This window comes from Haplochromis burtoni, unplaced genomic scaffold (assembly GCF_018398535.1).
Source record: "Haplochromis burtoni strain Fernald_Lab_line unplaced genomic scaffold, NCSU_Asbu1 Contig_39, whole genome shotgun sequence".
Classification (NCBI taxonomy): domain Eukaryota; kingdom Metazoa; phylum Chordata; class Actinopteri; order Cichliformes; family Cichlidae; genus Haplochromis; species Haplochromis burtoni.
In genome coordinates, this window is record NW_024582400.1 from 2,777,107 (window position 1) to 2,801,732 (window position 24,626).

At 41.4% G+C, this 24,626-nt stretch overlaps 1 protein-coding gene across 2 annotated transcripts in view; it reads left to right on the forward strand.

The window, feature by feature from the left end:
• Positions 1 to 24,626, forward strand: part of LOC102303714 (activin receptor type-2A) — a 77,403-nt gene that overhangs the window by 24,372 nt on the left and 28,405 nt on the right. For both annotated transcript variants that reach the window (XM_005919940.2, XM_005919941.3), the window contains exons 2-3: positions 14,908 to 15,115; positions 17,349 to 17,482. In XM_005919940.2, coding sequence (XP_005920002.1) covers positions 14,908 to 15,115; positions 17,349 to 17,482 — 342 coding nt within the window. The remainder of the gene's footprint in view (positions 1 to 14,907; positions 15,116 to 17,348; positions 17,483 to 24,626) is intronic.

Consider the following 24,626-nt stretch of genomic DNA (forward strand, 5'->3'; position numbering starts at 1 on the left):
TGGCTCTTCTGCCTCCTGCCTCTCCCCCCTCCTCTAGTCTTTGCTCATTGATTGCTTGTTTTATAGAAATGAATTGAAACGCCCGTGCTTGCAGGCTTGCCGATATTGCAGCATCACTGCAAACTCAATAAGCAGTTCAGCTTTAAGCCCAAGTGCCACTTAACATACCCTTCAAATAAATCCAAACATTTCAAGCACACAGAGGGTGGAGGATCGGAGGGGAGCAGCAGGCTGGTGGGGTGAGGTGGGGACTTTGGCAGATCCTTCTGCAGAGAGATAACAAGGCACTTTTAAATTGCTCGTCCTGTAAAGAATGTACGGCACGCAGAGGCCGACCGCACGAGACACTGGGGCTGCCGCGCTGGTATTCGCTCCTACAGCCTGCCACCACTCAAGGCTAAGGAGACCCAGGTGCTCCCCTGACCTGTCCGACGGCGGACTCCATCAGCGCTAATTGAGGCGGAGACTGCCGGGCTCGGGCATACCAGTGAGGATTAAAGGGATTGGATTCAGTTGCTGAGTGCGGTGGTTTTTAATGCCCTCCCCCTCCTCCCCAACCGTGGAAAGAGTGCGGTCTTTGTGACCGGCTCGCCCGAGCCAACGCAACCACCCCTGCCGTGTCATGACACCATCTGATTGAGCATTAACACAGGTCTCCAGCGAGATCTCTGTAAAATTACTGTCTACTGTAAAATAAATAAGTAAAAGAGTGGTTTTATGCACAGACCAGACATTCACCTCCCTATTTATTCAACCGCTGCCGCTCCTGCTGCTGCTGGAAATTAAATGAATGCAATTATATAACTTTCCTTCCCAGCTTCTCTAATTTGACATAATGTCACATGCTAAGAACAAAGCTCGTCATCTTTCCTGTCATTTCTGCGATTGTCACCTATTTGAGGTTAAAAATCAGCACAGAAAATCTGATGAAGCAGCTCCATTAGCAGTGGATCCATCACACTTTGTACAGTGTTTGTTTTATTTATTTATAAAAAAAAATAAAACAAAATCTGCTGCCAGGGCTCTGAAATTGTGCATAATATCCATACTGTGAGGTGGTAACCTCACCGTGGGACGATGGTCTCCCATGCCGCCCCTGCTGCCTAATGCCTGTGATAGTGGAGCGGCTATAAATGGTGGAAAAAATCTTTATCCGAGCTGCCCCGGAGGCAGGCGGTGGGATGCATTTCTAACTGGCAGTGCCCACGTTTTTGGAGTCAGGGAGAAAGATGGGATGGTGGATATGGAGAAGTAGCACTACGTTTAGTTTGTTCAGGTACTTGTTTTTGTTTTTTTGTTGTTGTTTTTTTGCTCAGCAGATAGGGTTCAACAACCTTTACTATCAAATCAAAAGAGCCATGAACTACTTGTTAAGTACAGCTGAGCCTACAAGGATTATGAAGAGGTGCAAATAATTTAAGTCTTCACTACATGCGACTACTCTGCAGTGGGCTGTTTATGATTATTAGGGACTTTGCATTTCCATTACTGTAATTTTAAGTTGTTTTAGTTACATTTTTGAAATGATATAATGATGATATAATAAAAATAATAACATTTGTTCAGGCAGAAAAAAGGAGGAAAGCACAACATTTGGTCAAACTAACTGAGACGCTGTCAAACTCAGACTTGATATTTTCACTTTTAACTGCTACAGTTGCTTTGCATGATTCAAAGTTAAAAAATTATCCTTCTTTATCTCTGTGCAACTCCTGAGTATAGCTCCTGCAACCCCTTGAAAGCAGTCTTTCCTCTTATTGGCTGCTCGTCGTGAAAAGGTTTGAAAGGCAAGCAGGTGGGGCTTCATGGTCCCCCTCTCTGACCTCAGAGATCCGAGGGTAGAAAAAAAACTGTCTGAAACTGAGCTTGTTATTGTTGTTCTGTCCTCCATAGCCACTTATAGTGGTGCTTAACTGAGTTAGCACAGGTTTTATTTTTATTTCATTTTGACTTTAAAAAAAAAAAAAAAAATTCAGTTTAGTTTTTATTAGTTTCAGTGTTACTTTTACTCTTTTTGATTATTATCTTAGTTTGGGTTAACTACAATGACCTTGGCACTTGAAAAAGTTGAAATTAGGAAACAATGCAATGAGTTTTAATTTTTTCTCAGTGAGTTGTGATGTTTTTTTAAGGCTGTTGCAGTATCTCTCTCTCTTTAATCTGAGCTCCTGGACTGATTACGTCACCTAAATGATGCCACCAACACAGACACGATGGTACGCTCGTGCCTTCAAGTCCAGTCTCGTTCCAAAAACTGAGATATGGCGTTGTAACAGGAGATTGGAAAATAAGGGTCTTTTAATATAAAGTAGGTCGAATAGTCTGTGAAAAGTTCCCACTAGAGTCACCTGGATTTTTTTAAACAATAACCTTAGTATATTTAATGAAATCATGCAAAATTTTACCTTCAAATAATGACTAGAGGTCCTGGAAGTACATGGGGCTGGTGAGTAGAAATTTTGTGCGTGTGCATTTTTGAGCCATCATAAATTCATTAGTACAGAGGGTTCTTTCAGGGCTGGTACACACTTTTAAAAACACATTCAAGCTGTTTAACAACTGCAACTGAATCAGTTTTACACCCTCTCCATGTGCCACAATCTGACAGCAAATCGTCTCAGCATCATAGCTTTACACTCACTCATTTTCCATGTGGACTTTTTTGTTTTTCCTCTATTAACGTAGTCATAACAGATACCTATTTGATAAAGTACCATCAGAGGAAGAGCTGCAGCTCCAAACAAGACCTGACGGCTTATAAAACCTTTTCTGCCTGAACCCAACGCGACCCCGAAGTCATGTCAATTCTGTTTATTCCTCTGTGTTCATGTCTAAACTGGACTGGCACTCGTTGTGCTCCCTGCTTATTTCACTGCTCTGCTGCACAACTTTGGAACTGCCTCTGCTCCACGTGCATGGCTTTTTGCGGCAGAGTGTTCAACACCGCTCACGATTAGAAGTTTTTCTCTGACATGTAAAAGCTGCATTTAGTCATGTCTTGAGTCAGTTATCTTGGGAGGGAGAGGAGTGTCAGGTTGCATCAGGAGCAAAAAAAGAGCATTGCCGGGAAGCCAAGAGGCCAGCTCTGCAGACGGCGTTTTGACCTGTGGTCTCAGCCCAAACGTCTTTATTCAAAGCCCATCGCTCATGCCGAGTTTCTTTTTTCTTTTCTTTTTTTTTTTACATTGCGGGTCGGGCTGATTCCCACACAAACCAGCGCCCCAAACGCCCATACATCACCTCCAATCTATTTCATCTGGGCTGCGGATGCAGATGATAAGTTGATCCTTAGAACAAATTCCATCATAACGAACAATCCTCGCTGCTGGCAGGCACACAAAAAAAGCCTTGATGAATGAGTTGTTTACCTACTTCAGTGCACGCAGTGCTGAGTGCAGGCCTGGCCCGCCAAAATGCCACTTCATTATGAGGCTGCAGAGCAAGAGTGCAGCACAGCCTGCCCCTGTGACCAGGGCCTCGCACACAGGAAATTGGATATTAGTTCCTGTATTCCTCAACAACAGTCGTCAGGCAGAAAACGCTTGGATGGGCTGTTCTCGAGTCTGAAATGTCACCTTTAAACGCCGTTATTGTCCACTGATGACAAGCTCAGGTCCCGGGTTTCTTTGTTTTTGTTTTTTGTTTTTTTTTGTTTTTTTGCCATATTTCTGCCCTCCACGACCCAGAGATTACGTGTCCTCCGCCACGATATAGGTTGAATCATTGTGGTGTTAACACAACTGGCAACGGCAAGGAGCCAAATATACATTTATTTTTATGAAGCAGTGGCATGTTTTCCAAACTGTGAGGCTGAAATGTGGCCCGTTTGGCAGATGTTGTTGTTGTTGTTTTTCCCCTTGCCTTTTTTCTTTAAACTGTAAGTGTTGCTCTTCAAACTCAGAGGGACAAAAAGGCCTCCTGCCACGCAAGCTCAAGGACTTTAAATTAATCAAACACTTCATGGGTTTCACCAGCCAGCAGAGAGAACAAAAAACCTCCGGGCGTTGGCTGGCTTCCTGCCAGAGTGGCTCAGTCGAAATTTCTCTAACATTTGGCAGGTGGTTGGTGGTCATTTCCCACCCAGCATGCACCTCGCTGGCCTGGCGACCGATCGCACCAGAACCATCTCGCTTTGCTAATAAAGAGACGTGCTAGTTCTCGTGATCCTATGTATCCCTCTCTGGACATCTGGGGAGCCATTTGAGTAACAACGTGCAGTAAAAGGAGAGGAAATACAAGGTTAAAACCTTTTTAACGTGTTTCACAACTGTTCCTGTAAAAAGTTAATGCTCCGGAGGTTATGTTCCGAGCAACAACAGCAGGTCATTTTGAAGAATGCAGCCTTCTCATTGATTTCAATGAAAAAGAAAAAAATCAGTCATCCAGCAAAAATGTGGAGTCTGGCTCAACTTCTGCTGCTAAACAATAAGTCGGCATCCAGCAAAAATAGTTGATTGTTGATAAATCAGAAACTCGAAGGACTGAATTCCTGGAAAATGCAGACTGTTCAGTTGTGCTTGTCGTCTGGCCTGGGACATCTGTAATCTCTCTGGCAGAAAAGTTACAGTTACAGTCTCATAAAGTATATCCCAATGCATCTGTAGATTCTGTCAAACAATTAAATAAAGTTGCATATCGTGGGGACCATAAGGTTGTCTGATTAGGAACTAAACCCTGTAGATGGGTCTTGACCGAAGCCTAGCTAAACAGTCAAAGTCATACAGGCGTAGAGACTGGTCAGCAATAAACTGCGTGTTCTGAGGAATTTTCTTTTTTATTTTCCAACTGTTTGGCCAGTGCTTGCGGGAAGTACAACTTGTCGATATGTGGAATTGGTTGCAAAGGTGGTATACTGGAGAGTTGTTGGGACCTTTCATTCACATAATAGGCAACCAATGACATAAACAATGGCGCACCCAAAATCTTCTTGCTTTGGTCACTAGGACCCTGCAACCACTCATCAACCACTTGAGGAACATACATTTTTCTCTAATAAGAGGAGATTGCCAGAGGATCAGTGACCAGTGGCTTTTTGAAGTAAAGAAACGGTGAGTTATGCTTGTAAAATAAGATCAAATTAGAGTGTAATTACTGCTCAGCCGTACATGACGGTATCTCAATTTCTCACATTTGCATTGCCTCAAACACAAAAGTGCATTTTATTGGATTCATTTAAATTCAGAACTAGATTGACTGAGTCATTAAAACTGGTCCATTTTACCATGTTTAACAGCCACCTGTGGAGCCTTTTCTTATAAATATGATTTACTTACACGTGGTTATACGTTTTCTCATTGCCTTCTGCATCTTCCTGCTGCAACTCTCAAACTCAATGTCTCTCATTTGTGTGCACCTAAAGTGACCTTTTGGCCTCCTGACAAAAAAAGATTGAATTCTCAATGCGGACTACAGATGATCAGTAATCTCCTCAAGTCGCGGCGTCTCTGCCAAGTTTGGCATCTTTTCCATCCTCTTATTACGCTCTCTCTGTTTGCAGGGTTCTTTGCAGGAATATTTGCATCCTTAGTTTATTTCTCGCCAGTTTTATAGTTCTTTAATAACGGGGAGCTTAATTGCTGTGGGGATGGGATAACATTTTGGAATAACCACTAGCAGGCAGCTGTAGCGAGGGGTGAGGAGAATAGCCCCCAGTGAATTGAGAAGTAGGTCGAGGTGTTTAGACATTTTACTGAAATGTCCGCTGCTAAAGTAGGTCACGGTTAACCTTGATAAATCTCTCGTACGGATGGAAGCGCCCGAGTAAAATCCACTGTGGTCATTTGTGCTCACAAAAAGAGAGGAGAGTGTGAAAGTAGGAAGGAAGTAGCGTTGTTTTTGTTTTCTTTTTTTTTGACGGGGATGACCAATTAAACGTCACAAAAAGTGTTCCAAGGATGAGCTGATGCATGGACTCCATATGAAGTGTAAATGGATGCTTTTCTTTTCCTGTTTAACCCGCGTGAGCTTACCTTCCAGCATAACCTCCCTGACAACCATTACTATCAATTAGCCAGGCATGTTGATTAAGGCTAAATAGCACACCGCTGCTTTTAGCTGCTTAATTTTCCCTCCTCCGTTCATTACTTTGCTGTTACTCTTTTTTTTTTCCCTGTGTTTTGGTTCATTTATCTCGACACCCTGACACTTTCATTTACTTCGTAATGAATTAAATATACGTTACCGCAAAGAAAGCAGCCTTGCATTAAGAGCGTCTGTAGGCCGACCGACCTCATCACGGGTAAACAAAGTGAGCCGGTGCCGCTTGTGTTTGACATTTCCACACGTGAGATATCTCTGAGGACAGCATCTCTTTATTGCCAGCATGTGTGTTTGTGGGTGGAAGCCCTGTTATTGTATGTCCTTGCACAACCGCTCGGTGACATTATCCACTTTAGTCAACTCTGAGCTGCAACTTAGTCAGAAGATTGATTTCTCTGCTTTATATCCTTCACATCCGCCATGCTACCCGGCAGCTCTCTTGGCCACCTTTGGCGCATAGCGCTATAGACAGCCGGCCTGTACTGTCACCTCATTTCAGAGGAGTGATTGATTTGAGCTCTTAACGGCTGTATTTACAACTCGGCGCTGTATTTGCAGTTCACATAGCTCGCAGCTCTTTGAGGCAAACTGTAATACCTGAATGAAGCTGTTGACGTGTTTCATGGGAGCTAACATCTCAAGAAATAATTCATTTAAATCAGATCATGACCCCTCAGAATCAGATGAGTTCCTTTTTTGTTTTTAGACTAATTACTGTAGTATATTTAATGAAGTCATGCAAATTTTGCCTCTATACTAAGAATATTTTCTGGGTTACAGGCCTTTGAAGTACATACAGTTGAGTTGAAATTCGGTCCCTGTTAAATTTGAGCATTTTGAGCCCTCGTAACTTCATAGACACACAAATCAACTTTAAACTCATTCCAAGTTTGAGCAGCAGTATCATAGGTTTAGTACTTTCCGCGCGAGTTTAATTTTGGTGATGTGTAAAAACAGAAGCACCCATTGGCACCACGGATGTGTGATCTGATCATTCACTCGAGAAAACCAAAAGTACATTTTTGGTTAAACTAAAAAAAGTCACCATGTGGGATAGGTGGGTGCTCAAAATAAGCTGTACCATCTGAAAGGTCTCCATGTTTTCTTTTTGTTTTTATGGTTTGTTTTTTTTACTTACATTGACACCAGGCGCATCATCTGGCTGGAAACAAAAGAAAAAAGAAACACTGTAAGAAATCATGAGGTGAGGTGCTGATGTAGGTGCAGCACCCTAGTTTCAATACATACGTTTATAACACCTCTACATCATCATTGATATGTTTTTTAAACCCTAACCCTTTTATTTGCTTTTGTTTAAGAAAAACTGTCAGCAATAAGTTGCGTAAAAATACCAGATATAGCAAAAATATTACAAATGAAAACTCATATGTGCAAATTGATATTTAATTTCTTTTCTTTATTTAAATTTGTTAACTAAAACCTCAAAATTAAAAAAAAAAAAAAATTCTGGCAATCATTTCGTGGTTCAGGCTTCACGGTGGCAAATTTCACCCCATTGTCCTTGGAAACTTGGAAAAGATTCACACTATGAAGGGAAAAGCTGGCATGACTACATATAACAAATCTTGAGTGTCCGTTTTTAAAAAATAAATTAAATAACAAAATCAAAAATAATGCTTTAAAATATATGAACAAAGTGTAATATTGATCGTAATTAAATCACTCAGATGCTGCCAGTAAACTTTCAATAAAGCCCTGTCCACATATAAGGCTATTTAAAATTACATTCAGAGCTCGGTTGCTTGGGTTACACGAAGACCCTAACATATTGTCCATCCCTATCAGTCAGCAGTATCCTTGGATCTCATTGGTATCCATTTAAGTAGCTCACCTCAAAAATGAGAGAAGTTGAACTCGGGATTCGCCCTTGTTGTGTCACTTGAAGACGCACAATATTGCCGTTTTTCTACCAATGCATTGTTGGCACAGTTCCAGTGTTATCCCCACTGGTTTAAGAACCACTTGCTTCATGGTGTTCCCAGTGGACACCTTATAGATGAAAGTGCTCCAGTGCTGATCCCAAGCACAGGAGCTTCCATAGCGAGTAAAAGTGTTCTATGACCACTTTTACCTTAGTTTTTGTGTTTATCCACTTGAAAAGTCCCCGCTAACATGCTGTCGCTGATGGAAAACAACAAGTTTTTGTTCCGGCACGTCAACACAAATAGACTGCTGACACTTTGGCTTCAGATACCGAACCGAGTGTAGCGTAGCATAGCAGATGTTACACCCTTATTATTCACTCTAAGCCCTTAAGGTTCGATATTCAGATTGACAGTGTAAAGAATGAATGGAAAGCACCACAGATTTGGTCAAAAAACAGTTGATCTCACAGCTGGAGCAACATTATTATCATTTTAGCCATTTTCAAAAAAGATAAAGTCAAAACATGAGTTGTTTAAGCTTCTCTTTGCCATAAACGGCAAGATAGCGGGTAGATTGGTGTTTGGTCTCACAAATCAACCTTATCTCAAACTTGTGAGCCATATTTTTTTTTACTCTCTTCTGGGCTTTATTTATCCAACTGGAGTGCACAAGTATGCAGCAATGTTTGCTCTGTGCTGAACGCTTGTTTTATTAAGACTTCCTTGTAATGAAGTTGCTTATCAGGCTGCCTGCACTCACTGGAAACCATCCCATGCTTGATAGAAACTGCATTTTCCAAGCACCGCGACGTGACGTCCACGGGGGATCAGCGCTAGCACTGCTAATGCAGTCGCACCAGAAGTGGCTAATGAGCTAACCTTCCGCTTTACCTCGGCGTACCTCTCCATCATTAGCGCCTTCAGCTCCCACGAGAGGCCAGTGAGGCGAGTGGTGCATTCATCCCCATCTAGGAAGCAGAGAAATAATAGAAAGCAGGCGCCATACAGTGAACACTTAAACTGCTAAAGGGCTGATTGGAGTGGATAAGTGTAGCAAAACACCACCAGGAATTTTGCCATTTGTATTTAGATGCATGCATAACATCATAGGTTATTCGAGGTTATTCGATCTTTCAGGGAAAGCATCAACTCGCCTTCCTTATCTGTCACTGCCTTCAGGGAATCTGCGGTTGGAAAATTTGGTCTTCCCACCTTTATTTATTTTTTTGGTTGGTTTTTGGTTCATCATTCTTCGCCGGTCAAAGAAAACAAATTTCCTTTCCTTTTTTTTTTTTTTTTTTAAAATTTTCCCCTCAACCTCCAATGTGGCTTGGAACCCAACTGCAACCAAACAACAACCTAAAGGCATGATGGGATGTCTGAAGGGAGTTTTGCTCTTGCTGTGTTTTATGCAAATGTATAATGGCTGTGACAGGAAAACCAGGCTTTTCAACAACTCTTTGTCACGTATAATCCCCACTGCAGATGTGAATGTTTTGCTGAAGGGTGTCTTGGCAGGAGTTTGTGTTTTCAGGGGGAAGAAAAAAAAAAGTTGTTAATTTGGCCGGCTCAAGCATCGACATTTACCAATCTTGTTTACCTTAATTTGGCACGATCGCTGCAGTTGAGTAGGTTTTTTTTTTTATTATTATCTTGAAAAGGAGTGAAATGCACATAGATACAAAACTAGAAAGTTTTAAATGTGTTTATTTGTGGGAGGAGTAGGAGGGTTGGGAGGGAAAATGAAGCCCGCTAAACCACACGTCAGATGAGGTAATCTTCCCCGTGGCGTTATTTCTGCTATAATGCACGTTAGGGCAAATTCCTTTTTTCCCCCCTGTACAGTCACATATCCGTGACTTTATTCCACTGTAGTTTTTTTTCCTTTGCATCATTACACATTAGCATAGTGCATACTTATTTTTCCTGTGCTTGTGTTATTTTTGTTTGGGGGGGGGGTTAAGGCTGAAAGGCAGTACGCAGTGTACATCTTGGCATTTTCTCTGAAGTTGGCTAGATGTTCCGTTTTCTTGTCAAAGCAACCTTTGAGAACAAACTGAGGTCAGGATAAAGTAAAAGAGCTGCAGCAGTTCGCAGGAAACTAAATTCTGATGTTTGTGTTAATTGCTGTTGGAAGCAGCCACCAGACTCCATTGACAAAAACAGCAATTTTACTCCTAAAGACACATTTACAATAACGAGTGTTTGTTTGGGTAAGCTGGGATGGTTTGGTTTCTTTGAAGTGGTTTTGTACAGAAACGCCTGTGGTTCATGGTTGAAAGTAAAAAAAACCCCAAAAAAACAATTTTAATAAATTCAGGTGTGTGCTGTTTTTAGGTCATTTTCTCTGTTTTACTTTTCCACTGGAAGCTGAAACCATTTTATTGCTCTCTGGGCTCCATTAACAAAAGTAGTAATTTTACTATTAAGAACACAGGAGTCGATGGTTTACCGCTGCCTGTTTTCCTTGCACCATAGAATGATTAGAACAAGGCAAGGCAAGTTTATTTGTATAGCACAATTCAACAACAAGGTGATTCAAAGTGCTTTACAGAGACATTAGAAACAAGAACAAATAAAAAGCATGATTTAAAATTGATTAAAACAAGCAAATAAACTAACTAATTAACAAACAAACAGACAACAGTATATAAAATCAAAACAGATAAATTCAGAACAGTAGATAAAATCAGTAGTTAATGTAAGTTTTGAAATTTAAGTTTAAAGAACAGTTTTAAAAGCCTAATTTGAAAGTGAACCCAACGCTAAATGAATACCAGTGGACAGGCAACCATAGGCAAAATAAAAAAGGATATAGTTCTTTGTTATACCAACTGTCTGGTGCTGGAGGAACGGCACTGGACAACAAAGTTGACTTCACATGCACTGTCCCAAGCCTTTTCTCACAGTTTTGCAGCTTTTGCACCATCACGGCAAGGCCGAAGACATAACTGTACCATCATGTCATCGAATCAGAGACTCACAGATAGATGTTGCAACAATTTGAAAACATTGTTATTGTTGTTACAGTGGTCATCTACCAATCAGCAGACTTGTGTTTAGATTTCCATGTATGTCAAAGTATCCTTAAGCAAGATACTGACCCTCGAGTTGCCTGGGATGCATCTGTCAGAGTGTGAGTGTGTGAATGTTAAAATATATGTTCTTGTATAAATGAGTGTGTGAATGGATGAATGAGGAGTGGAGTGGGGGCCATAAATGGAAACAATAGCCCACTCTACAGAATAAATGCCTTATGTAACACAACATCAAACTAACATCCTCTAAGTCATGGAAACGTATTGATGATGTATCTTAAAGTCATTTATTGTTGGACTGTGCAGCTGGAGAATTGCTTTATATAATCCAACACAAACTTACACTGTATTGCCAAAAGTATTCACTTATCCATCCACATCAGTAGCTCAATGAATTGCAGCGTGGTACCGTGATAGGATGCCACATGTGAAAAAAGTCCAGTCATGAAATTTCCTCATTACTAGATTTTCCACAGGCCACTATTAGTGGTATAACAAAGCAACTCAGCCACAAAGCGGTAGGCCATGTAAAATCACAGAGCGGGGTCAGCAGGTGTTCTGGTCGCCAACTCGATCACTGCAGATCTCCAAATTCATGCGGCCTTCAGATTAGCTTAGAACCGGTGCGTAGAGAGGAATGTGTTTCCATGGCCGAGCAGCTGCAGCCTTACATCACCAAGCACAGCGCAACGCATTGGATGCAGTGGTGTAAAGCATGCTGCCACTGGACTGTAGAGCAGTGGAGACACATTCTCTGGAGTGATCAATCACACTTCTCCGTCCAACATTCCAATGGACGGGTTCAGGTTTGGCGGTTGCCAGGGGAACGGTACTAAACGATATTTGACTGCTTTGTGCAAAGTGTAAAGTTTGTTGGAGGGGGGATTGTGGTGTGGGGTTGTTTTTCAGCAGTTGGGCTCGGCCTCTTAGTTTCAGTGAAAGCAACTCATGCACTAATGCTTCAGCATACCAAGACATTTTAGACAATTTCATGCTCCCAACTTTGTGGGAACAGTTTGAGGATGGCCCCTTCCTGCTCCAACATGACTGCACACCAGTGCACAAAGCAAGGTCCATAAAGACATGGATGAGCGAGTTTGGTGTCGAAGAACTTGACTGGCCTGCACACAGTCCTGACCTCAACCAGGTAGAACACCTTTGAGATGAATTAGAGTGGAGACTGTGAGCCAGGACTTCTCACCCAACAATGTCTGACCTCACAAATGCGCTTCTGGAAGAACGGTCAAGGATTCTCATAAGCACCCTCCTAAACCTTGTCTTTGTGGAAAGCCTTCCCAAAAGAATTGAATTGTACTTCTATGTAACTCATGGACATGCATTAAAATTGATTGCTGTAAAAGTTGCTGGTAACATTAGCTACCATATAGAAAAGTACAATTGTTTAGTTTTTTTTGAGAACCAATTATTTCAGCTTTGCTCATTCAGCAGCCCCAACTATCTTTCTCCTCTCACTCCCTCTTTACTTGAGCCATTTCCTCTCAATCACGCAGACAGCACTTCACAGTTGCACCTGTTGCTGTGAAATAGTTTGGGGCTTCATGGGAAATGGATTTGACGAGAGAGAAAATGCTGTCGGTGCTGGTAAGAGGCAGCGTGACCTCGCCTGCCAGTAAAGTAGCCATTCTCCTCTCACTTCCATCTGCAGCTGTTAATGTCGTTGAAAAGAGACCTGCGACGCTTCTGGGGGACCCGGCTGGCATTAACTGGCTTTACTTAAGCAGCCATTTTATTGAAAAATACATGATATTTCTAAAGTTAACCTCCATTACGCAAGCTAAGCTCTAATTTCTGAAAGCTACTGTGACTGCAGACACGGTCAGGACTCTTCTCCTCTGCGACGTGATTTCACTGGCAGAGGAGAGCGGATAATGATCCCATAAATTGGAACATTATTTTCTATTTGTCCGCTTTTTTCTTAAATTACAGTGTGCTTTTGAGACATTAAAAGCAGCAATAAACAAAAGGCAATTAGGTCAAGAGCGCAAATCCTACAAGGGTGGAACAATTTAACAAAAACAAAAAACAGACAATTAAGAGTGAATTAAACCGGTATAAAGAGATAAATAACAAATCCTGTTTGTTTAAAAATGTCCAGCTAACAGCCTCTACTTTAGTGGCTTTTCTCACTCTTCATCCGAAAGGCCACAAATCTCACTAATTGCACATTTAGCAGCAACAAAAAACAGAAGCCATGTATCATTTGTATATCTGCTGAATGTTGACTCCAGAGTTGGATACCAGTGCCTCATTTTAATAGCTTTAATTGACTTATATAAACAGACTGAGGTAGCTCAGAGCCTTTTGACAGCGCACACCATTTCCATGTCTTTGAAATTGTATTTATCTGTTGTATTGTGGTCTGACAAAGATTTTCATCAATATGAATCCTATATATAAAAGCTTACAAGATTACCAATTGGTTGAGGCAACACTGATTGTCTCAAGGTGCTTTACATTTTAAGGTGGAGACCCTCCAATAACACAGAGAAAACCCCAACAATCAGGTGACCCCCTTTGAACAAGCACCTGGCAACAGTGGGAATGAAAAACTCCTTTTTAACTGGAAGAAACCATCAGCAAAACCAGGCTCAGGGAGGGGCAGCTATCTGCCATGACTGGCTGGGGGTGAGGAGGGGGACAGGGCAAAGACACACTGTGGAAGAGAGCTAAAGCTTAATAATGACTAATGATTAAATGCAGAGTGGTGTATAAGCGCACACATACAACCTGATTAATAGACTTGCGAATGTTGTACCATGGAAACCTGGCTTTGTACAATCAGCGTCAAGTACTGTAGTACAAAGCAGCAGTATGGAGGCCTTGACACCCCTAATTTCTTTATATTTTGCTAGGAAAATACGAAATGGGTGCAAGCACATATGCAAAGATACAGGGAAATAGAGCATATAAGGCATATACACCTCTGCAAATATATTTGCAATCAGTGGCTGTTGGGTAACTCTAGCAAAGATTTTTGTTTTTTTGCTACATCTCGACAGCAAATGGCAGCAAGCTGGCTGTGGAAGGTAGAATTCAACAGAAATGCGTAAAACGAAAAGGAAATTTAGCATAAAGGAGCTCAGAAACTCTTTCGGTTTCATTTCATGGCTTAAAAACTGAATGGACAAATTTAGAGGACTAAGAGTCAAAATTTCTTTATTTCACTTTGTAGCAGCACAAACCAAATAATGTGGGAAGTAATCTTTGTTTCCTGTGTGTCTGGGCTGTTTAGCTTGCAGCGCCAGGAAGCAGGCAAACAGCGGCTGACTATCCTCAGACTTGTCAGCAGTCTAAACTGGACTAAATCTCTGACAGGTGATGAGAGGCAGCGGCAGCAATGCTAAACTGACAAGCTGTCATGCAGTTATTTCCCTGGATATCAGTTTGTTGCCTGCAGGCTTCATCCGCAGGAAATCAGAGTCCCTTTTATTTTGGCGGGGAGAGAAGTCGATCGTCCCTGCTCTGCTTTTGTTTGTGGACAGGAACTTTTGTTTTTTTGTTCCTCCAGTAACTGCCATTTTTACTTTTTTAACGCTTTTATTTTTCATTGGTGTATTGATTCAGAGGCATTCTGGGAGTCCACATAGAAAAGTACCAGAGAAGTGAATTTTTATTATTGAGAAATGTTTTATGACTTCACTTCATTTTATATGTGGAGGCTGTAAAGAAATGTCCTTCCACCAGTTATTGATACACAGCTAAATTATCTTCTTTGTCAGTGACAAGGAAGGAGAGCAACTCTTACACCTCGCAGCCACAGCGGTTGTAAATTTCCTCATTCAAAAGTTTCTTTCATGAGTGTTTGAGACTTCACCTGACAACATGTTTGATAGAGTAATTTATCTTCCCCTGCAAGAGTCAACAATGCTCTTCTTCAAATTAAAAGGAAAGAAATTAAAGAATAACCTCTTTGTCCTCTCCAGGCGCCATCCTGGGACGCTCAGAGACGCAGGAGTGCGCCTACTACAACTCCAGCTGGGAGAAGGAGCGGACTAACCGCAGCGGCATCGAACCCTGCTATGGCGAGAAAGACAAGAGGCGGCACTGTTTCGCCACATGGAAAAATGTCTCCGGGACTGTGGAGATTGTCAAGCAGGGATGCTGGTTGGATGATGTCAACTGCTACGACAGGTAAGCAGGAAACATTTACGGGGGGGTAAAAAAGCATTTTAAAGATATGCTGAACAAATATGTGAGTTTTACTGCTTTGGTGTGGTCAGCTGTGTGTTAAACTGCCATTTATTGTGGCTGGTCGTGGGTTTAGTTGAAAGGTTGAACATCAAACAACCAATCAATCTTCAATCATCATCCAACCTGCCAATTATTCTCTCTCCCTATCCACCCACCAACCAATCGACAACACTACCTACCTAACTACCCAACCAGCTAGCCACCCAATCATTGACTCTATCAGTCAAACAAATTACCCTCCTACCAGGCAAACGACCAGACCCCCTACCCACCAACCCACTCTGCATACCAAACAATTATTCCAGAAGTTACCTGCCCACTGCCACCCTGGCTTCCTACCTATCAACTAACCACCACATGTAATTACCACTACACCTGTCTATCCGCCCACTTACCTTCTTACATTGCTACCTATCTAGCTTTTCAACCATCACACCTGCCTAACCACTGAATCAACCTATCTATGACACTTGTGTATCCACCTGCCTTCCTCCTTTGTTTCCTTATTATTTCCTTATTATTTTAATATTCATTGCACTTAGCTCCAGCTTCCGGTTTGCCTGCCTAATATCTGTCTAACATGAGAAATTAAAGAGGAAAAAAAAAGCAAAATTTGGGGGTTGTTTTATCTGATAAAATTGAAGTAGGTCACATGACTTTGGTTTAATATTGAGGGGAAAAAAACAACCATCTAACTTCCCATTTTGGTTTCAGATAACAGTCTGGCTGAAGTAACAGTCCTCTAGGTTTCCAGTGCAAAAAGGAAACAAAGAAAATTATTTTTGTTTATTTATTTATATTATAATTTGTCTTTGATTACCACATGCATAACATATTACTGGGAAAGCGGAGTGTGTCTTAGTAGGTACTGTGGACTAAATGACCTGCTATAGTCATAGTATAAGCACACAGCAAGAATCATTGATGGGCATGTAGGGCAAATTTGGATTATTTTGAACTGCGAATCATGCATAGCTACTCTAATAGGGTCCAAGAATAAAAATATGGATGTTAGCAGAATAGTCCCACTTTAAGATTTACATTGTTCAAACAGTGCAGTGGTTTCCTAATAACCTTCCCACGCCTGTCTAAAATTTAAATAAAATACAGGACACTGTATAAAAAACACTGAGTATATACAATAAAGTGGCTTTATAAATAGCAAGCAGAATAGCTCATGAAGTCCAGTTAAAGTAAATAAACTGTAGTTTGATTACATTTCTGTGTATTTACATTTGGGTTTTCGCATCCAGCAGACTCCCTTTAACCTTAAAAACATAAGAAATCTCAGCTGATGATTTTAAGGGAACTTTCTGCTGTCACTAGAAGGTTGCATGGTATAAAATAGTAGTTAAATTCCCATCAGTAAGTAACAGAATACGGGAAATATCAAACTTTAACCAGACATGCGTGCGCTCTAAGAGGGCAAGCTTTTAATGGTGGCAGGGGTTGTTGCTGAGAAGCTGCCCATTAATTTCTGCACTGCCTCTGAATCAGGACAAAAGCAGCAGCCTCAACTCTAAATACATTTAAAATCACCTTGAGCATAATTTGTGTCCCTGTGTGAGATTCCACATCCAAATGGCTGCATTTTAATTACCACGCGCGAGGGAGCCTGAACCACAGCGTGAATTATGCGTCCACATCCAGGACAGTAAATGATGATGATGATAATAAGAGATTATTATAGTTTGTCCCAGAGTAAAGCATCACCCTGGCCGCGGATACCGGTTTGAGCCAGTTCTGTTTTCCTTTTTGATTCCCGAACGATAAAGTTGTTGTCGGATGTGTAGCCCGCACAGTTCGGGGTACCTCTGCTCAGACGGCGCCGCCTCACCTCCCTGGAGAGTCCAGAGCAAATCGAGGGCGGCTGCCACTTCCTTTGGCTTTTATCTGATGGCTGCGTGAGTGTGAGAAGAGAGAGCAAGCGCGATTGTCGGCGTCCATGTTCGCATGTGTAGGAGTTATTTTATAAATGTTTTGTTTCATGTCCTCTGTTGCAGCAGCGAGGGAATGGAAAGCGGTGTTTGTTTGTTGTGTGTGTTTTCTTTTTTTCTTTTTTTTTGCGTAACGTCTCCTGGAGTGAGTGCATGTTCAAAATAGCTCCCATGTCCTTTTGCAGTGCATGGAGAGGATTGAGTGTTTCTGATTTCCACCTCTGTGTCCTCTGCAGTAACGAGTGTGTGGAGAGGAAGGAGAGTCCCGATGTTTTCTTCTGCTGCTGTGAAGGCAACATGTGCAACGAGAGGTTCCTGTACGCCCCTGAAGCGCCCCCGCAGAGCGACCCGCACCATTCGACCGCCTACAGTATGTACAGTCCAGCACGCTCACTGAAAATGACGACTTCTCAGCGGGCGCAAACGCTTTCTTTTAGTCAGAGCTGCAGTTTGTTTGCTAGGCTTGAGCTTAATGCTTTAATATATGTTTAATGAGTTCCTGGAAAGTTGTAAGTTCATGCTATATGCTATTAATCTTTTCTGAGTTACAGGCACTTGAACTGCACAAGGGTTGGTCCATATTTGGCACTGAGCATCAGCCAGAGCTCTTTTCAATGCTTGTTGCTTTTACTCACTTCACTGAACTTTAGAGGGGAGCATCCAGTTGCTGTGTTCAGTGCATTGTCCTCATCTGCCGGTGTACACTCAGATCTTGCTTTGATCCTGAGATATTTTTTTTTAGGTTTATGAAAAACGTATTCAGGGCTTGATCCCTGCAATAGGTCCAAACTATTATATACAACATGCGGACATCAATACTTCTCATTATTAGTAATGATGTCTTAATATCCATTATCCATATTGCGGTTGAGATGCCTCTTTGGTTCATCAGTCAGGCGCTCTCCGGTAAGGCGCCACTTGACTTTGCTTTTTTGATTTGAGTGTAGTGATGTGAACATTCTCTATTTTTGTAAAACAACATAAATAGGATGTTCAGTGTTTCTCACACTGTGGGACCAGGAGGAAAATATGGAGTAAAATTAAGTGGAATGGTAGCAATTGGCTGGGTCCTTTTGGAGTGAAAAATCATATTAAGAGTTTTAACTGTCATTTCAATTAAATTCGACTTGGAACTTTTTTTAAAATGTCACTGAATGCGAGGCAGTCACACAGGCGTAGAGATGAGGCTGTGACTCCCTGGCAACCTCTGGTCACTGAGGTAAAATGTGTATTCCTCCACCAGTTGCCGAGTGGTTGCTGGAGTTTGTTGGTAATCATTACCATGAAATCGATTGTTTTAGTGAATCATCCTATTTGCAATCTTTTGCTTCCTTTGGCTAATAGCAGATCGCTATGATCGCCTATAGTTTGCATGAAAGATCGCCAATTTGTCTCCAACTTCTTGCTGAGCAATAATGAAACTTCAAGATAAAAAAGTGCAATGGAAACAGAACACATAAAAGCGCCTTACTACTTACTGTTTCAAATGGTGCAACTTTTACTTTGAGGTCAGAAGATACCAGCTTCACCACCACTCTGCAAGTAGTTGGCGAGTGTTTGCAGACAAGTCGCCATCTTCTGTGCAAACAACAGGTGACCACCTGCTGCAATCGCAAGGTGGTTAGTGGAGCAGCACCAAGACCAAGTAAAATTGTGTCTGAAAGATGCTGCATAAATAAACTTGGAGAAAAAACAAGGGACCAAATGGCGACAAGCAGACTCCCGCAAACAACTCACCAACTTGTCAGGGAATCTCTAGCAAATGGTTGTTACTGGGGATCATTGACTGGTCTCATAGTCGAGCACAAACATAGGAGCGTACTGAGTAATTTGTTATTTTTTAGCAACCTGTGGTGGTGGTCGCCAGCTGATCTCTACGCCTGAGTCAGTGGGGCATTGGAAACACTCAGGCCAACCAAAATGTGGTGATTCACCTTACAATAGCTCTGTTAGTGTGTTTCTCCATTCTTTATGTATAATATTTGACTATATTAGAAATGTCTTTTGCCCCAGAAAGAATTTTGGCTAGAGAATGAACCTGGTATCAAAATATAGATAAGAAAAGGAGTCCTTTCATATACTGTAACTTGTTTTGAGCAGCCACCTGTCTCCCATGGTGATATATGACCCTTTGAAGTTCACCCAAAATACACTTTTTGAAGTTTTCTCCAGTGAAAAATCAGAAAACAGATCAAACATCCAGGATACCAGTCCTTTTTTCCATTCTCTCCATGTCACAGATATTATATCAGTGCAGTTTTGCTATCAAAGCTGTGAATATATCCCGTTATATCAACTAATCATCTAATCTCTGATAGAATACCCCTAAGTGTTTCGAGGGCCTATGAATTTATAAGTATTCATACTATCGAGGTAAAATATTTCGTGAAAAAGATTAAAGTTATAATACACACATATTAACTGATTGTGAGGTGCTCACGGCTTGGTTTGATTGGTTTTATATTAAAACCCCAACTTATCAACTTCGTACCTCAGTACTTGTTTGGAAGGTTATTTCTAAAGTTATTCCTATCAACTTTGTTTCTATAGCATGGCTCATGAATAAAAAATATACCTTAAGCAAACAATCAGAAGCACATACAAGTTATTTCTACAATCTGGAGACATCCGGGCTTTTATTTTGAAAGCCTGACCTTGCACAAAGGGTGTGATGTAGGAAATTTTGGAGGGCTGCCATCAACTGAGCTTCCTTCCAGGTGTTCAGGGCTGGAATGATGATTAAAAGGTGAATACAGGTTTGAGGGAGGCATGTCTGGGCTTTGTGTGGTTCTCACCTGCACTAAACGAAGCATCAGGAAAAAATATTTAAGCGAAATATGTGAATCATTTATTTGTAATGAAGTGGAAATATTGCAAAAGATTTCACATCAGTATGTATTCATGGTTCTGAATATCCACTGAGCTTAGTAACTGATATATTATAGAACAATATAAGATTAATGCATCCCTAAGAACATGATTCAGACTCCTTTTTTAGCCCATTTCAATGCAATGGAATTTATTTTAAGAAACAAAAATGTTAAAAAAACAATGTGTTTATCTCCTTGAATAGGAATGGAAATGAGACATTAAACTAGCTTACATGTAAAGTCCAGACAGCCTCATAATGTGGGTTAAATGGTGAATGTAAATGCAGCAATGCTGATGATATCAGCGTTAAGTGTAGTGGCTCTGCACAGTAATGAATGTGGGGAAAAAAATTGAGCGAAGCATGAGATCAAGTAGGAAATGAAGACTGACCACAGCTGGGGCAGATCTGCGACCTCAGTGCCAGTCCACATCAGCTCACAGCTCAGCTGACACATCTATTGGACAGCGTCATCTTATAACTCGGCTTTAGTCTGCTTTCATTTGCTGCTGCCACTGCCCCTGCAAGCTACTTGGCAAACCCACCTCTGCCCATCTCCACCTTTCATGCTGTATTCGGCTAAAATCATTCCAAATCTGTCAACTATCCTGTGAGGGAGTCACGCTGCCGATCTTAGTGGAACTATGCACCAATTGCTATTTTCTTCTCGATAATGACACTCTGAATTAACTGAACATCGGGGCTGCTACGATTCGTCGCCATAAGCGATGAAACGGATAATAAAAATTTGTCGATGCAGAATGTTTATTGACAACACGTCGTATTCTAAAACCACATAAGTGTGTTTTATAACCAAAATAAAATTCAAACAGCCCTCCTCCCCACCTCTGCTGCTGCACTTATATTTCCATCAGGTATGCTAAAGCACAGGCCGAACTACCTGCAGCATGTGTCAAAAAGTGTCCTCAGACGTCACCAAGCCCCAGGCAGACAACCCACTCATTTTTATTTCACAGGAAAAAATCTTTCTTTCTTCTTCATGGTTTTTATTTTTTATTTTTTTTAACTTCCATTGGGTTCTCCGCCTACTGATACCAGCCTGACCCTCACCTTTAAGGCCAGCAGCCTTGTGAGTAATGAAGCTCATCCTTTGGGGTCAAGGCCGGGTCACAACTAGATCCAAATAATCTATTAGTAGAGAAGCTAGCAGACAAAACGGCTACCGATGGAAATCAGAACAGAAATTTGTACGTTTTTCCTGTTATTCTTGGCCATTTTTTCAACAAACATGTTTAACGTGAGTAAATTCAACCCTGCTTCAATAATAAAATGAATAGAAATGATTTCAGACCTCAGACATCTTTTAAACGCAAGAGAAATCTTTAATTTAGGACTGACAGCAAATTAATCAAACTTTATTTGTATAGCGTTTTTCATGCAGGTTAGTAAAGTTCACAGTCCTTCACTGTAAAGCAGGAAATTAGACAAAACTGGGGGTTATGTGCTATTATGGGTAATTTAATATAAGTTAAAGAGACAAGCGATCAAAGGAATAAATTAATCAATTAGGAGTACAGTATTTATAAGTATATAAATAAAATGAATGAAAAGGATGTACTTATCCCTGAATTTAGTATAACAGGAGGTTAAAGCACATTCAGGTACCGGTGATTAATGCTTCACCAACCAGTGGTGGTTCTGGTGTCCTTGCGCTCATCAGTTTGCAGCTGAAGTGTCTGGCAGGCCCGTCTGTCTCACCCTTTAAATCTGACTTTGTGAAACCTGCAGACTTCCTGTAGAGGAACAACTTTCCACAACGTCCCGACAAACACCCTCAGGGTCCCACAATGCAGCTGGTGCAGTCCTGTCGGCACCTACCCCCTCCCTCACGCCTTTCTTCACTTCCCTGCTCTCAGAGGGCGGCAGCGGCGGGTCGGCGTCCGAGCGTCGGCGTTTTGACAGCGCTGCCGAATCAGACGGCCGCTTTGTGACGGGAGGACAGGCTGAGCGAGCAGGCGTCACCCTGCGCCTCCTGCAGGGGTCGGGCACAGTTCAGAGCTGTTATTTTTGGCAGGCGGATTACGTTATGTCACGAGATGGATTTGCTAATCCTGCTGTGCGCGTGTGTGTTTGTGTGCGCTTATGTGCGCTGATATGATCTCTAAGCACGGTGGCTGTAAGCAGGGTTAGAGCTGCATTTAGAGATGGAGGCCCAGCGTGAGGCCAGCTAGGAAGGCTGTGTACTCTTGTCTTTGTTTGGCTGATCCTGGAGCAGTTTCTTCTGAGAGTTTCAGTCACTGTGGGCTCGTTTCTCTCTGCAATATAAAGTCCTGCACTCTTGTGGAAAGAGAAAAACCAGAGCTTCAAGAGGAAAGAAGTCAGAAATGTCTTTTGTGAAGTATAGCACAATTTAAAAATACTGAAATATAAAATATAATACAGAAACCGATGATACCAGTGTAGGAGAGGAAAAACCTTCACATGTTAAATCATTAAATGTTTAGAACCTCTATAAATCAGGCATTCTTCATGCCGCTCTGCAAATTGACTTCATGGAGATATTTTCTGTGTATGATCAGGAAGACTGCCCCACACTCCTTTCTGTGGCCGTTACCACATTTGTAACCAAGAGGATGTTGGCCGTGTTTTTGTTGTTGTGGCTGGTTTAGGATCCAACAAGCTTGACGTGACTCTGTGCTTTGTGATAGGCGCTTCAATGGAAGGGAGGTCTATCTGAATTGGAGGATCTGATATTATCACCAATCAGAATAAACGTAATCTTAGATTAAATAAATCATTATGACGATCTCCTGAAGTTCAAACTGAGCATCAGAATGGGGAAGGATGATTTAAGTGACTGTGCTGTAATGTGGGATATTTTCATGGAACTCTTTTGACCCCTTAGTACCAACAGAGCATCATTTAAACACCACAAACCTACCTGAGTGTTGTTCCTGACCATGTCTATCCCTTTATGTCTACTGTCTACCATCTTCTGATGGATAATACACCATGTCACAAAGCTCAGATCATCTCAAACTGGTTTCTTGAACATGACATTGAGTTCACTGTACTCCCAACGGCCTCCACAGTCACCAGATCTCAATCCAGTTAGAGCACATTTAAGATGTGGTGGAACAGCTGATTCTTATCGTCCATGTGCAGTCAACAAATCTGCAGCAACTGTGTCATGCTGTCACATCAAAATCTCTAAACATTGTTTCCAGCTTCTTGTTAAGTATGTACCATGAAGAATTGAAACAGCATTGAAGGCAAAATTGGGTCAACCTGCAATAAAAAGCCTCAGGTGAAAGTATAATTGTCGTTTTTTATTAGGTGGGAGGCAGGCAACATGATGGGGTCTTTAACATCTCATATGATGCTTTTCAAGCACTGTGAATAGAAGTTAGATGTTATTATCATGAATAAAAAAGGATGCAATGCTTTCATGAGGTGTTTTGGTGCTTAAATGCTAGAAATGGGTCATTAAAACTTCACTGGTAGGTGGTTGCTAAGCAACATGATGATTTTATAATATCTGGTATAGATAAGAACCTTCGGGGGCCTGAGATGTACACGTGTGGCAAGTTTGGTTGCTCAATCCCTGATGGTGTATGAGTTGTGAGAGATTCGGTGTTCTTGCATGTCCACCCTTTGAGGCATATCGAGAACTATCAGTTCCAACAGGTTGCAAATAAGTTGAGCAATTCTGTATTATTTTAACGCTCGGGCACGGTTTATCGTACTGCCAGGAACCTGATGAAGGCCACAAGTCGAGACACGTCAGCGAATCAGTGAAGTTGTTCTTTACACACAGAGTGCTGCTGGTGTTTTAACATATTCAGATCTGTCGTGCTCTCCCTGCACTTTGAAAGTAGGTGAGGTTGTGGCAGAAAGCACCACTTTGTCTCTCCTTCAAGTACTCCACGTGTAGACTGAGCCTGTCGTATACAGCGTTAACAGAAACTCACTGATTTTGGAGTTGTACAGGGCACCGCGCACCTTAAATTCATCGCACGTTCAATTCAACAATGACAGAACCCTCAGTTTTGCCCTGTTGTCATTTGTCTGTTATTTATTTTTTATTTATTCATGATTTTACTGTCCAATTTAAACAACTTAGCAATAGCCAATTTACCAACTCCTATATTCTTTCTATTTATTTCATATGCTGCCGTGAGAGTTTGGTTGAACAAAAATGCACCGTGGCGATCTATTATCATGGCTCCTCACTTCAGCTGAAGTTTGTTTGTCTAGTCGTGCACATTGGTCATTTTTGTAGAACTATTAAAAGAGACGTGTTGAGTAATGAAGTCTTTCTAATATTTCTGCTTCTGTTACACACTGAAGCCTAATTTAGTTGGCTTTTCCTTATGGGACCCTTGGGTCACGTGTAGTTTAAATCCCACTGGGCATTTTGAACATCTAATGCTTGTTTTTACAGCTTGAAATATTAAAAACAAAACCCCAAAAGGTACTAATCTAGCGAAAGAAAGCATGTCCTTTGCATTCCACCTGGAGATTTGTGCTTCAGAAGGCTGAGTGTCGATATTTCACAGCTTTCATTACATATGCAGTATAAAAGGTGGACATAATCACCATGATTTCAGACACTGTTTCAATCACGAAGCTTTAAGATGAGCGTTTTCATTGTTACCATCTTGGTGTTGAACATACCAGATAA